Below are 16,174 nucleotides of genomic sequence, written 5' to 3' on the forward strand. Positions count from 1 at the left end.
TGTATTTGTGAGGACGATTTATTTGGACAGAAATGGAAATGTTGAATAATGATAAGAAAGTTCGCTCGTCAAATTTTTCTCGGGAGGAAGAAATGAATTTAATACAAGAAATTGAAAAATTCAAGCATATTTTAGAATGCAAAACTACTAATAAAGTAACTAATGCAGAAAAAGTATGTATTACAAGTACAAGCAATTTTTTGTGTGTATTTTATTTATTGTAGAATACATGTTAATGTAATCATAACCCTAATTTTACTTCATCAAGGATGAAGGGTGTAAGCTTGAAATAATAAATTAAAACTATATATATTTATGTAGTTAGATACCTCAATATAAATAAATTTAAATATGATTTTAGGAAGAGGCATGGCGCAAAGTACTTTCCAGCTTCAACTCCAGAAATATACAAGTGAGAAGTATATCTCAGATTAAAGCAAAACCTGATAATCTGAAAACAAAAGCTAGAAAGGATATGGCGAAACAAAAATCATATATGACGGAAACAGGGGGTGGTCCCGCAATAAAAATTGATTTAGATCCTGTCACAGAAGCAACCCTAAATATAATAAATATGAAAACGGTGGTGGGTTTGAATAACAGCTTGGATAGCGATTTCATAAATGTAATTACATTTTTTTATAACCAAATCATTTTGTTTCAACAGTTACCAAACTAAAATTTGGTTAATGGTTAGAAACATTATTTCTTTCATGATTTTATCTGTATTGGTTAGGGCAATAAAATTAAATATTAATTGTATGTGATATTATAGGATCTTGGAATGGATGCATCATCTTCAGTTTTAAAGGAAGAACTTCTAAAAGAATATCCTCAACAATTTGTTGTAAGTAAATATACCGTTTTTTAAATGATAATATATTAGTAACCTGTTAATAGTTGTCAAGATAAATTTGTTATTTTTTCTCTTGGGAATATACTTGTATAATATTAATTATTCTGAATATGTTATTACAGGATTCAGAAATGACAATAATTGCAGCAGGAGAAGCCAAAGATGAAATGTCAGAGATTTCTACGCAATCAGTAAGTTATAGATTTTTTTCACTACTAATCCTTAGTTCGGAAAGACCTTTTATTTTGAATTGAAGGGTTTATATTTTTAGGAGTGATTAATTTTTGGGAAAGAAATTTTTTGGCTTTCTACTACTCCTTCTTGATACAAAAATTATGTGGGAATCTTCCAAAGAAAGGAAGGAAGTAATCAATTCGAAAATAAGTAACTATATACATGGATGTGTACATCATGCAAAGAAACAACTTTCAGATACAAAAAGGAAGGAAGTCCTCCTGAAACAGCTATTTTCATATAAACATTGAATTACATTACAAAGTATCTTCTGTATAATTCAGTATTCATATAAAAAGTATTTGTTTCGAAAGAATTTTTTTCTGTCGTGTAATTCAATGTTCATATGGAAGTAGCTGTTTCAGGAGGGCTACCTTCCAGTATGTGTCTGAAAATTGTTTCTTTGCATGATCTACACATCTATGTATAGAGTTACTTATTTTCAAATTGATTACTTCCTTACTTTCTTTAGAAGATACCTACATTTTTTTTGTATCAAGATGGTAGAAAGCCAAAAACTTTTTTTCCCAAACCTTTTAATTTGTTATGCTGATTAAAGCTAATATTTAAGTTAGAACCTCAAAAAATGTAATAGTACATTTGCTTTTAGATAGTGCCTGAATTTACTGAAGAAATTGTTTTGGAGGAGAACCAGATATCACCTCCTAGATCAGTGACAGCTTCAGGAAGCATGTCTAGTAAAAAAGTGAGTTTTGAATTGTGTGTGGTACAGTTGTAATTTTTATTATATAACTCTTGTCTGTTCCCAGCAAACGTATATTAAGAAAAAAATCGATTGGAGTAGTTATGCACCTAATAATTTAAAAGAAAAGCCAACGGAAAACTACACCCAACCAAAATAAACCCGTTATATAATGCAAAAGAAGATTATTATAAAAAGGAAAAGGAGCTTCTTGAAAAAACGGTAGAAGCAGAGGAGAAGGAGAGATCAAGGAGAAGGGAGAGAGAAGAAGAACATTTAAAAAAAATGACTTTATTGGATTTAGAAATCAAATTAAAAGAAAAACAATTAAATAAATTAAATGTTTCATAAAACTGATTTTTAATTATTATTAGTATTTACAATCTAGCAAAATGTTCATTAATTATCAAATTCCTTATATTTTCTGCTATATTTGGATTATTTTCCATGGGAGGTAATACATCCTCATCGTCTTCCTCTATTTCATCTTCTTCAGTGAAGTTATCATTCATATCAATGGCAATGTTATGAAGAACTGCAGTTGCGACTATTACTGCCATTGTGGTTTCTAGTTTTAGTCTCATGCCAAACCTCAAAACGGGAAATCGTCTTTTCCATAAACCGTATTGACGCTCTACTACATTTCGAGTCCTTATTATAGACTCATTGTATAAATTTTCAGCAGGTGTTCTAGTTTGTTGTAACTTAGTCATAAGATATGGCTTTAGAGAATATCCACTGTCACCAATTAGCATATACTGACCAAATACACCATTTTCAAATGTTTGCTTTAAACTGCTATTATTAAAAATTGTTTGGTCATGCACCGATCCCGGCCATCTCACAACAATATCTCTTATTTTCAATTTAGCATCGCTTACTGTCTGAACATTTAATGCAAAATAAGATTTTCTACATCTGAATATTTCTGCATCATTTCCACCGGGAGAATCAATTTTAACTAATGTGCAATCAATTGCTCCAATGGTCTTGGGAAATGAAACTATTTCATTTTCAACTGCTTCTTCCAATTCTCTTTTATTTTCATACATGCGAATGTGTTGTCGGGCTAGTGAGGCAATAGCAATAGACACCTTTTTGATAATCCTGCTAGCTGAACTTCTAGACACTCCCATAAATTCTGATACGATTATTTGCATATTTCCTGATGCGTAGAATCTTAAAGTCAACAATAATTGTTGTAATGGTGTAATGCACCCACCTCTAAAAAATAAATAATTTTTTTTATAATTCTGTTATTAATAAAAATTTTAGTAGGTAATTGAATTTGCTCTTTTATTTCATCTAGTAGATACAAAACAGTTTGTTTTTTTAAGCGAAAACGTTGGTAAAAGTCAAGCTCATCATATTTTTCGAAGCAGTCTGTTCTTTTCCTATACACTTTTGGTCTTCTAGTATAAATAAATTCTTCATCAGATGAACTTGAGCTAGACGTTTCAAAATTATTCATATTTTTATGATTATTATGCCTAAACGAACACAAAACTAGCAAACGTAGCGAGTAGCACAACAAATAACAATTATTAAAATTGAGGTTATGTTGTAGTTAAATGACACTTTAGCGAGTTGAAGTAGAGAAATCGACACTTTAACTTTGAAGGACGTTTTTGGCTTGAAGGACACTTTAACTTGGTTATGAAATCAAAAATATTTATTGAAGTATCATTTAAAGTTGAAGTAACCTTTATGTTTCTTTATGAAATCGGCCGTAAATCTTACCTGAGTAGACATATAGAAACATTTTTCAAAGATACCTGTGTATAAAAATAGCAGTAGGGATCTCGAACAGGTAGAAAAACGTGGAGGGGAGAGCGGAGCGAGAGCTGCTATGTACAATAGAATTTCTCGGCTAGTTTAGTTGCGAGTAACACGTGTTCTGTGAATATTGTGCTTCTATAACAGTGAAAATTTGGTTTTTAAGTGAAAAATTCTTGTATATTTTTGTACTGGATGGTGTATTGAAGACGACGTTTTTATATTGAACTATTACAAATTATTTTGTATTGCTTAATTTGGTAAGTGATTAGATTGAAAACTACAGTTCATTATTGAATTAATTAAATAATAAATAAATCGAAAATTAAAAATCTGTTTCAATAATAAAAAAATATGATAATGATGAATCAAATGCAATTAATTAATTATTAATTGTTTTTTATTAGATTTCGAACAATGGATAAACCAACGGCTAGCAGCATGGCTGATGAAAATAGCTGCATAATATGTATACACCTGGGTTCATCTTCCGAAACAAATTCAAATTTAGGTGAAATGATAAAAATTAGTAGAGGAGTAAACCTCTTTACAAGCTGCTTCAACCGAACGACAAGACAAGATTGTTACCTCACCTACAAACTGAAATTGTTTATGCTCATTCAAGTTGTCAACAAAAATATATTAATAAAAAGTATATTGGAATGTCTAAAAATAAGGTCCGTGAAAATCTCTCATTATCGCCTCCGAAAAAAAAAACTTCGAAGTAGCATGAATTTCAATAACTTCAATTGGGAAAAAAACTGTTTTCTTTACAGACAAGAAGCTGATAAAACAAAAGAAGCAAAATTAAATAAAGCTCGGCGTAGGCAGATTTCATACATCAACACTCCAACTTTAAATGAATCCATCACCGTCCAGAAAACTGATTATTATCGAAATATCCATAAAAGGGTTTCTGGTATAACCGACTTACAGACACTTGCAGCAAAATATCATTCGGATTGTTATAATTTGCTGAAAAATTCAATTGACTTCAGTAATGTTGAAAAGAAAATTAATCCGAGAATTTCGATGGTAGATGCAGCAATGGAGCAAATATACAAGTGCATAGAAGAGAATGATGATTGACAATACCGTGCAAGAGTTGAAAAACGTCATCACTCCAGAGCATATCCCGGATGAAAAAACTAATAAAAAACGACTAATAGACGCTTTCACAATGATATTATCATTTCAACTGAATTCGGGTCCAATACCATCATATGTTTTAAAAAAATTAATCATGATGTATTAACAGAAAATTGGTACAATCAAAAATATAATAGTAAAGAAGAAGAATTTTATATTCTGAAAGCGGCGAGCGAAATTATTCGGAGAGATATAAGAGCCCAAGTGTACGATAATGAAAATTATACACCAAGTGACAAAATGCTTCAAGATAATGGTGAATCTATTCCAAAATCTTCAATTTTTTACTATCTGAAATACTATTAAAAGAAAAATAATGCAGAAACAATTCCGAGATATGAGAAGAAATGTAAATCGATAGCGCATGCAATCATATCAGCTGTACGACCAAGATCTTTTTTATCGCCACTTCATATTACTTTGGTTGTGATGCTTCATAGGAAATTTGGCTCTAAAAAAGTAATAAATATATGTCATTCTTTAGGCTTCTGTGCTACGTACAGAGAGGCTACGTTATACGAAGCTTCAGCAACTTTTACAGCTCCACCAGAAATAAAACCTGGCACTTTCGTTCAATTTGTGCATGATAATGCTGATGCTCTATTATTGATGGTAAGGGAACGTTCCATTATATGGGAAGCATTGAAATAGTTACTCCAAGTGATGGTATACAACCTCGACGACCTATCAAGCGTCTGAAGACACTACCACTAGAATCTGCATTTATCAAACACGAAAATATCCCTCTGCAAATATATCCAGCTTCTACAGGTTTAGGATTTTCAAAGATGGTAGTTAAGTTATCTGAAATTGAACCGGATATCAAGAAATTTACTACAAATGGACAATTAAATATTTTTTGGACGTATTTAAAGTTCAAAAATAATAACAAATGTCTCGGATGGAATGGATTTATGAATTTATTAACTAATGCATATGATTTTGATGTGTCATCGATAATTTTTTTGCCTTTTATTAATGCAGCTCCAAACGATTATAACACAATTTATACAACTATGAAAAGTTCCGTAGATAATGCTAAAGAATTGAATATGAGAACATGCATCTTAATGCCTTATGTACACGAGCAAGTAAAACTATCACAAGTCACTGTCCGAGAGTACTTCCACCTAAACTTGTGCATGTAAACACTCTCTGAGAGTAGTCTCCCAGCAAGTCAAAATATTTACGGCAAGCGGTTGCGGTGAGAATCTTGTACCAGTGTAAACAAGTAAGGAGAGTGCTCTAGGAATCTCCTATTCATTTCGGATTTGTTGAAAGTTTAACTGCTAGTGAAAAAAGAAATATGGAAGATAATAAGCGTGGATGGGCAAAGGAAGAGACATATGCGTTAATAGGAATGTTTGAAGAATTTCCAGAATTATGACAAATAAAATCAAAAATTTATAGGGATAGAGTAAAAAAAAAGCGCTAAAAATCATAGCCGAAAAATTTAACTCAAACGAGACGGAAATTCAGCGGAAACTTCACAATATTCGCACCCAAACTAACCAAGAATATAAAAAAAATTGTAAAAAGAAAAAGTGGTCAAGAGACAGACGAAATCTACAAAAGTTCTTGAGAATATTTTGAAGTATTAAAATTCCTTATCAATCAGAATGAAGTGGCTGAGACCGAGGATAACTTGGTAAGTAAACTAAAATCCTTTTTAAATTAAGTGTATTTTATTTTTTTGTTGGTAAATAATTCTTTTACAATTTTAAATATACTTGTATTGCCAAGGAAACTTTCCCTTCGGTCGACATAAAATAATCACGAAATTCCTCTCGAATTTCTTTAGCAGTCACTGAGTAATTGTGAGCATTTCCGTATTGTAGCGATAACAGATTTTCTGTTGGTAATCCTTCATTACGCCAGTTTCCTTTTTCATTTTCAGCATCGAAAGTGCCTGGCGGAGCATACAGATTAGTAGACATGTTACGGGACATAAGAAAATTATGAAGGACACATATTGTTGTTACAATTGTTTTTACTTTTCCGGTGCAAGTGCAATTGGTTTTCTTAAAATTCGAAATCTTGTAGCCATGATCCCAAATACATTTTCAACTATTCGTCTTGCTCTTGAAACACGATAATTATAAACACGATTAATGCCGGGTTGATTTCGGAATGGATATGGTTTCATTAAATATGGCTTAAGGGCAAATGCATCATCTGCAACTACTACATATGGCTCTGGAGGGGGCAAATTTTTTAAATTTTCTTGTAGAGCTGTTGATAAACCACAGTCGTTAAAAATTTCTCCATCAGATATTCTTCCATTAGCGCCAATATTAGCGTATATAATTCTATAATTTGCGTTAGCAAGTGCCATGCGGACAATGCTATTTGTACCTTTATAATTATAGTAATAACTTCCACTGCCGGGGGGGTGCTTGTATTACAACATGCTTGCCGTCAAAAGCCCCAACGCAATGAGGAAAGTTCCATTTTTCCCCAAATTGTTTTGAATGCTCCAGCCATTCTTCTGATGTATTTGAGACCTGAAAATAATTATTTTGTTACTTTTTCAGGATAATTCAGAAAACATTGCGAATACGACTTTGCAATATTTAACTGACGCAACGCCTACAACTGCCGATAAAAAACAAATAAAAAAACGTATATGCATTGACGATGCTACTATGGAAAAAGCAATGACTGAATTGAACAAACCGTTTGAGGAGTTCAATATATTTGGAGACTTTGTTGCTTCTGAACTTAGATCTTTGCAACATGATTACAATAAAAGAAAATTGAAATGTATCATTCAGAAAGCTATATTAGACATATAAGAAATCGACGCCAATGAAAGAAGTGCTTCAGCTTTGTCCACACACTCACATTCATCATCATATTCGAGAGACTCTGAGGCATCTATCTATTCAGTCCCATCATCCACGTTTCAACCCATAATACATCCAGTTCCCATCGGCATCGCTCATTCATCAACCTCACACAGTGCAAATTCATTCAGGTCTTAAGTTTTCCGTGAAACAGGTAATGAAAATAATTAATAGATGAATAGTTGGCTAACTGCACTTAACCATAACATTATTAGGCACAACATTTAACTTTGCAAGTAGCCAGAATAAACTTTATAGCAAAGTCGATTCTTAAAATTACTTAATATATTTTTATATGTAATACTAATTTTACGTCTGGTGGTGTTGAAGTGCTTATGATATAACTAGACTTACCTTAAAGTAATCATTTTTTAGGACCTCCGTCAGAGCCTCACAGCATTCAGGAATTATCCTTGAGATGGAACATACAGTGATTCCAGATACATGAGTGAATGGTATGAATCACCTACAAAAAACGTTTTTACTTTTTGTTATGATTAAGTTTTGTTCATTTTTTTAAAAAACTAAAAGTTACTCTTATTAACAGGCAGTAGCCAAAGCTAGTTTAATTGTCAAAGAATGAAATACTTTGTTTTTAAATTTGGACGTGTTTATATATGGCAAAATAAAATTAACCCATTAGCGCTTACAGTCACCATATGGGCCCAGAGCTGAAAGGTATCGTTTAACACAATAAAATAGGCAACCAACATTACGTTTACCGCATGAATACTTTATTTAGAGTTGTCTGGACCTGCGTTGATGAATACCCATCAGTGTTTCATTAGATTTCACAAGCGAAGGAAGTTAGAAAATCGTGTTATAGTAAACAGTGTTTGATAATGGACATCCGATTTATGTAAGTATATTTTCAGTACCTTTTTCTGAAAATACTAGGATCAAATCAATTTTACATATTTCAAAAGATCTGAAAATATAACGTAGTGTACATATTTTTGTATAAAGATTACAAGCGACAGTAAAAAATAGGCGGTTATGTAGTCAAAACTTATATTTTTATAATTTCAGTGGACTGACACTAAAGGAAGCTTTAGATTTGGCATATGAAGAAGATAATGTAACAGACATTTTTTTTGAGCCGTCCGAATCAAATTTTCTTACAGATGAGGATTCAGGTGACGAAGACGAAAGTGGTTACCCGGATAACTTGAATTCTCATCAATTTCATGCAGGTGCGGAAGTTGTATTTGCAGATTCTGAACGTCTAGGAGATATACAATCAGACCTAGAAGCAAGTTATGATAACGATTTGCAATACGTAAATAGTTCTGATGAAATAAAAACTAATACAAATCCCAGAATGGTAATTTCTCTGCCAGAACCTACAACTTATATTGACGGAGACCTTCATTATACGCCGCGCAACTTTCCAAAAAGGGATTACAATAAATATTCAGAGATGAGTTGTGTGCAACTGTTTGAATTATTTATTACTGATGAGTTGCTAGAGATGATAGTGTCTGAAACAACAAAATATGCTCTACTTATAAATCAACCGAACCCTAACGTGACACTTCCTGAATTGAAAGTATTTATGGCAATTCTCTTAGTAAGCGGATATAATAAGCTACCATCTAAAAGAAGCTACTGGGAGAGAAGCCCTGCTATGCAAAATATTCTGGTGTCTGATGCCATGAGCCGGGACAGGTTTCTACAAATTTGTCGTTTTATCCATTTTGCAGACAATAATAATATAGATAAAAATGACAAAATGTAAAAACTCAGGCCACTTACAGATATGTTGAAAAAATTGTTCATAGAGCATTTTTCCCAGAAGAAAATATAGCTTACGATGAATCGATGAGGCTACTTTGGACATCATGGATGCATTTATTAGATGAAAGCCTGTAAGATTTGGCTATAAGGTGTGGTACATGAATACACCTAGTGGATATTTGATAAACTTTGAAATATATCAGGGGAAAAACCCTAGATCTGATGAAGAATATCAAAAATATTTCGGAAAAGCTACAGCTCCCATGGTACAGATGATAAATATCAGATATTGAATTTTGCAATAAATAGCTAAAAGGCATAAGGCATGTTAGAATAACCATTAAAATTTATTGTGAATTTGAAAAAATTGACTAACTCTGTTACATACTGAGAAATCATTTGCTTGAAAAGTGGGTCCTTTGAAATGGACATTGGGCCTGAGTTTTTGTATATTTTAGGTTTCAACTTAGATGATCCTAACGATCAGGAATTGTTACGATCGCTTGCATTTGATGATGAAGAGATCGAAAAACAAACAGATAGTATCCTGAGTTCTTTAGAGAATGGATCGGATTGGGGCAGCAATGATGGGGAGGAAATTGAGACAGTTGAAGAAACCAGAATAATTGAAAGTAGAGGAGCTGATAGAAAAATAGTTAAGTTGGTAGAGTTTCCTATGGTGAGCTAAAATTTCGAGACTTCAGTAGAATAAATAATACTATAAGATGATATTTATATTTCAGGATGAAAATATTTCTGATAGGACAAAAAAACTCGAAAAATGAAATCAACGAATAAAAAAGTAGAAAAAATAAAAGTGAATAAGAATGTACTGAAACAAAAAGTTCCAAATACATATTTTTCGCAACACGATGAGTCGTAATAGATTTTTTCAATCTAGAAAAAATGTATATATCGTAAATAATCTTGAAAAGCCAGAAGGTTGCACAGACAAACTTTTCAAAGTTCGACCAATCCTAGAAAGTCTGAGAAATCGATGTCTTCAATTGCCAAAAGATACAAATCTATGTGTAGATGAACAGATAATACCGTTTACTGGGCGTTTGGAAATAAAACAGTATGTGAAAAACAAGCCTTGTCCATAGGAAATCAAAATTTTTGTTCTTTGTGGAGCCAGCGGTATTGCTTACGATTTTTTTGTATACCAAGGTTCAACAACCGAGTTACCACAAGACACATTAACAAAATTTGGATTAGGACCATCAGTAGTACTTCATCTCACAAAAGATGTATCTGCAAATAGTTTTGTTTATTTCGACAATTATTTTTCCAGTTACCTACTATTTGAAGAGCTATATAAAAAAGTATATATTCCGTAGGAACTATTAGAATAGATAGGTTCCAGAAACCACCTTTCACATTAGATAAAGGTTTCAGAAAATTTGAGCGAGGCTACAGTGAAGAAGTAGTAAACAAGGAGGGAACAGTTGTTTTGTGTAAATGGCAAGACAACAAACCCGTGACGGTTGGTTCAAACTTTGTTGGCAAAGGCACATCGTAGAACGATGGGGAAAAAAAGGAAAAAAAGTTTATAAAAATAAAGAGGACACAATCGATAAAATTTTACAATAAATCAATGGAAGGTGTTGACCTTCTGGACCAGCTTTTATCGTATTATCGGGTTTTTATCAAATCCAGAAAGTGGACATTGCGTGTTATTTTCCATGCCTTTGATGTAGCTTGTGCCAACAGTTGGTTGGAATATCGAAAAAATAATGTAAACACTCCTCCAAAAGAATTAAAGGATTTATTGGAGTTCAAATTACACATTGGTGAATCTCTAATTTCGGTGGGAAACTCCCTAATAAGGAGAAGTGCTGGTCGGCCGAAAGTCTCTTGTGATAATTCACCTCTGACGCAAAATCGGAAACTAATAGAAGTAAGACCAATAAGAGCAATTCAGCAAGATATGATGGAACATTTTCCCGAGTATGACGACGAAAAGGAAGCAACAAGGTGCAAACAATTATCGTGTAAAGGCAAAACACATGTTTTTTGCATTAAGTGTAAGGTACACCTTTGCTTTGTAAAGAATCGAAATTGTTTTAAAAATTTCCACTCAGAATAATTTCAAACAATTTCGATTTATTCCACTATTTGTAACATTGTGAGCTTGTCACTTTGGAATAAAAACAAGATAAAATGTAATTGATTATTTCAACCTTACTATATAGCCCCAATGTCCACTATGATGGACATCCTGTCAATCGTTAACTGTCAAACTTAAAACATCATTTTTTGTTGTACCTAGTAACCCCCTAAAGTTAAATAAATGCAAAAATAATTTTTTCAATCGAAGAAAAAAAGTTGGGACTGAAAGTGTTAAAAAAAACCGACGAAGAACTTAAAAATTATATGAATTACGAATTGGCACCATATCCACTTGCTGTATTTGGCGAACTGCGAAAAACAAAAAAATCAACATTTTACGAATTATTTTACGGAAATTTCTATTAATTTAGAAAGTGTAGAAAATCTCTATTATGTTATAGACGGAGGCATGTTACTACATCGTTGTAAATGGCAATAAAATGAAACGTTTGCAATGATATGTGACCATCATGTAAGATATTTAAAACATAATTATAATAGTAACACATACGTGGTACTTGATGGGTATAAAAAAGATAGTATTAAATCAGCCAAACGGAATCGTCGCGCATTACCACGTTGAGGACGGCTGTAGAGAAAAAAAAAGTCCTCTCAGCCGGCAACTTTTTTTATTCATTATGGGTTAGTTTCATTCAAATGTGACTTACTATATTCATATATAGTATGAGTTCTGAATATCATTGATTTTTTTAAGAATTTAATATGCGGCATCACGTTGATCTTATGCCGTCTAAATACAAGTTATTGCATTATTGAGCCGGCATGGTATCAATGTAATGCCGCATGATGTAGTAGGCGTTGTGGTCGTCTGATTTGCTAGAAAAGTCACGTGTTGCTGCTACGCACAACGTGTTGTTGAATATTGGTGATTACGGGAAAAACCAACGGTATATGGAAAAGTTATGGGACGAGCTTTTGTCTGATGAAGATGATACAAGTGAGTTTGGTGATGTATACTTATCAAACGAGTATAAACCTAGCTCTGATACTGGGGAATAATCTTCTGATGAAGAAGTTCCAGTTCCTGTAAAACGTGCTAAGCGAAATGGGATGCAGCAAGTAGTGGATGTTTCGACACCGACAGCATTCGCAGTGGTGAGCTTATAGTAAATTGTCTATGTTTCAAATAATAAAATCATTCATTGTAGTCTGACGAAACAGAAGCAACAGGGTCAGGTCAGCAAAATTCAGATAATGAAATCGACATAATCGACCAAACAATCCAACATGTCATTGATGAGTTTCAAATCCCTGAAGTTGATGACATCATATATTTGAATGAAATAAAATAGAGGGATGTTGATGGCTCATCGCTCAAAAAATTTGATTTCACAGTACAAGATGTTGGAATAAAACCGATTTATTATGAGGAATACATCAATAAAAATTCATATGACTGTTTCAAGATTTTCATCACAGATGATATAATACAGTTTATGGTTGATCAGACAAACCTTTATGCAGAACAAGTTGTTAATGCCGATTCTAATTCTACGAATAAACGAAGTCATTTGCCCATTGCAGAACATAATAAATTTATGAGCAGCATCGACCGTATGTATCAAATGATGTCTTATTACCCAAGTGTTCGAAAATCACTCCGGTGGTATAAAAAACTAGGGATACATATATTCCAACTATTACTTTTTAATTCTTACATTTTGTATAACAAACATTCGAAAAAGCAGTTATCCTATTACGATTTTCGTTTATCCGTTCTAGAAAGAATTCTTCCTGAAGAACAAACCATAGTCGAACAAAAAATCACAAAACAAGGCACAAGACACTTTCCTGAAAAAATTGAAATAAGAAATAAAGAAGGAAGAGTTTTACGAAACAGATGCAAAGTGTGTTGGGCAAAAAAAATACAAAAAAATTCTCCATATCACTGCACTCAGTGTCTTGATAGTCCAGGTCTATGCGTTGGAAAATGCTTCGAAGAATATCATGAAAAAAAATTTAGTTTCAAATATCAGATTTTTAACTATGACGTTCTTAGTTTTATTTTGTTCCTAGTTGAATACTTCGGTTTTACTGCGTTTATTTTGTTGTTTGTTTTTCATATTATTTTTATATTTGTTTTTGTGTTTATTTCAACTTTGATGACATTGTGTTCGATTCACTTTGTTTATTTTCATTGAGAATCTTTGTTATGGATATCATAAAATTATATTGCAATAATAAACTAAATGATTTATGACTCACTGGTGCGTCATGAGCACACTGAACCAAAGTTAAACGGCCTACACACGTTACGATTTTTCATACTGCTTGCAGTACGATATGCATCGGTTCTGCCGTAGTAACTATAAATCGTAACGTGAGTAGGCAAATTGGATGTTTTGCACTATGCAGTCGTCTAATCGTTCGCAGTACGGAGCTTCCATAAAATATCTTATCAACGGTCGTGTATGAGGTGGGGTTGTAAACAAGTTGGAACGTGTGGAGCTTATTGCTGCGATAGTTACGATTTTATATTGTTTATAACGGATATAAAAAATAACATCTTCTGGGACAAGTTTATTGCTGTATATAAAGAAAACAGCTGCTTGTATGATGTAAAATCAAAAGATTACGCAAATAAGATAAAAAGAAATTCAAGTTACGATGTTTTATTTGCAAAATTTAAAGAGTTGTTTCCAAACCAATCTCAAAAAGTGATGAAAAAGAAAATAAACAACATAAGAACATCTTATAGACGTGAACTTAAGAAGGTAAGATATTTTATATGTATTTAAATCAAGATAGTTTATGATAGTTTAATATAAAATTTTTCATAATTTTTGTTTATATAATTCATAACTACCAGAATTACCTATTATTGGTTGAGGAATCGAAACGCATTGGATCCGGGACCGATGATATTTATGAGCCTTCTCTTTGGTACTATGATTTATTACTTTTTACTAGAGAAAGTGAAACAGGACGAAAAGGAGTATTAAACTACGACGACGAAGCATCAAATTTGAACAGAGAAACAGATATGGTAAATAATATGATTTTTTATTAGCATATTATGCCACTAATTATTGCTATAACATACATTTATTTGGTTATTACTTCACCATACAATCTTGAAAAGAAACTCTACCAACAGTTTAAAAAAAATTTTTGTAAGTTTCTCTTACAGTTTTTGTGAGGACATTTGAGTTTGTAGTTTTTGTTTTTTCCAAATTGCTCATGCCACTGCTACTTTGCTGCCTCCATTGTCCCGGTATTAGACTGCTATTGGTAAAATCATCACGATCAACACATTTCTCGGATATGTAATTGTTTTTAGATGTCTTTCTCAAAAAATTATGCAAAGCACAACATGCCAATATTATATTATCAATATTTTCTGTGCTCAAGTTGATAGGCTGTAAAAATATCCGAAATCGTGAAGCCAATATTCCAAAAACATTTTCCACAACTCTGCGAGCTCGGCATAAATGATGATTAAATATTTTTTCATCATAAGATATGTTTTTTTGGGAGTACGGTTTCATTAAATTTTCCATCAGTGGAAATGCTTCATCCCCAATGAAAACATATGTTACCTTATCATCTGTTCCTGGTAATTTGGTGGGGCTTGGTATGTTCAGCTTCTTTGGGAGTAAACGCTTACATTTACTTGTTTTGGGACCATATTCCTTCATCCGAAACTCGACCATTTGTTCCAGTATAGACGTATATGAATTCATAATTTGCATTTACTACAGCAAATAGAACAACACTATATGTTTCCTCATAGTTATAGAAATATGATCCACTGTTGGCTGGTTTTGTTATATTTATATGTTTTCCATCAATTGCGCCCAGTTATTAAATTGCCAAAGATTCTGGAATCCATTGCTGACTTCTGACCTAACCTAAAATATGTCCATTATGAAACTAATGCAATCTAGACAGGGCTAACTGATTTTTTTTCTGCTACATACATATACACACGCGAAACATATAAATGTAAAATATATCGTAATATTGTTTTATTTCCAGTTTTACATTCATATATTCCTTACTATTGATAAATTACTAATTTTTCTATTTTTTCTTTCAGAGTAACTGTTACACTGAAGGAAACTCGATATTGTCACCTATCAGTACCACATCTAGTACTGATGAGATTTCACAAAGATCATTGAAGTCCCGATTTGAAACAACTACCTCAGTAACACCACAAAATGTTTCCCAAAAGAGGGCTGCAACAAGGAAAAATAATAATGTCTGGGAAGAAAAAAAATTGGCTCTCTATGATGCTGCTCATAAAGTTTTGTCCTGTGAAGAAAATGTAGATGGCGAGTTTAATATAACGGGAAAAAGATTTGCATTTCAATTAAAAAAATTGGATGTTCAGCCGAGACTCATTGCGGAAAAGTTGTGGTCGGACATCATATTTTACGGCGCACAGGGAAAACTTTAATTACACTGACACTAAAGTTTCCTTCAAAGAATGTGCTGCAACGTCAAACAAATAACAAACATACTCCCATAGAATCAACATTTCTATCGCAACAGTATTCAGAAATTAGCGGTCAATCAGATTTACCCCCTCATGAAATCACTAAAGATAGGTTAAACATGTTGACATCAAATCTATCAGACTATATTTTACTTCAGCCGCATAGTGCAAATTGTGAAGAAGATAATTGTTAAATAGGTAGCTATACTGTTTTTGAAGCTGAATTATTTCCTGATTTTAAGTATTCGCTTCAAGTTTGACGAGAATTTTTTCCTTTCTCAGTTTAAATAATGTTTATT

The 16,174-nt window shown here is 32.5% G+C and overlaps 1 protein-coding gene across 1 annotated transcript; it reads left to right on the top strand.

Moving 5' to 3' along the window:
* The first annotated feature begins 288 nt into the window (after positions 1-288).
* On the top strand, positions 289-1,110 carry LOC141486164 (uncharacterized). Its single transcript, XM_074183882.1, has 3 exons — positions 289-625; positions 776-847; positions 979-1,110. Exons 1-3 carry the CDS (start codon positions 476-478, stop codon positions 1,108-1,110), a joined length of 354 nt encoding a protein of 117 aa, XP_074039983.1. The 5' UTR covers positions 289-475.
* Positions 1,111-16,174: the final 15,064 nt, after the last annotated feature.

The sequence above is a fragment of the Leptinotarsa decemlineata genome, unplaced genomic scaffold (genome assembly GCF_025532065.1).
Source record: "Leptinotarsa decemlineata unplaced genomic scaffold, Ldec_3_MD MMD2_tig00026347_RagTag_RagTag, whole genome shotgun sequence".
In the NCBI taxonomy this organism is placed as follows: domain Eukaryota; kingdom Metazoa; phylum Arthropoda; class Insecta; order Coleoptera; family Chrysomelidae; genus Leptinotarsa; species Leptinotarsa decemlineata.

Coding starts and splice junctions, on each gene's coding strand:
- LOC141486164 (XM_074183882.1), top strand. CDS start 476: ATGGCGAAACAAAAATCATATATGACGGAAACAGGGGGTGGTCCCGCA. Junction 626..775: donor TGGATAGCGATTTCATAAAT/GTAATTACATTT, acceptor GTGATATTATAG/GATCTTGGAATGGATGCATC. Junction 848..978: donor AATATCCTCAACAATTTGTT/GTAAGTAAATAT, acceptor ATGTTATTACAG/GATTCAGAAATGACAATAAT.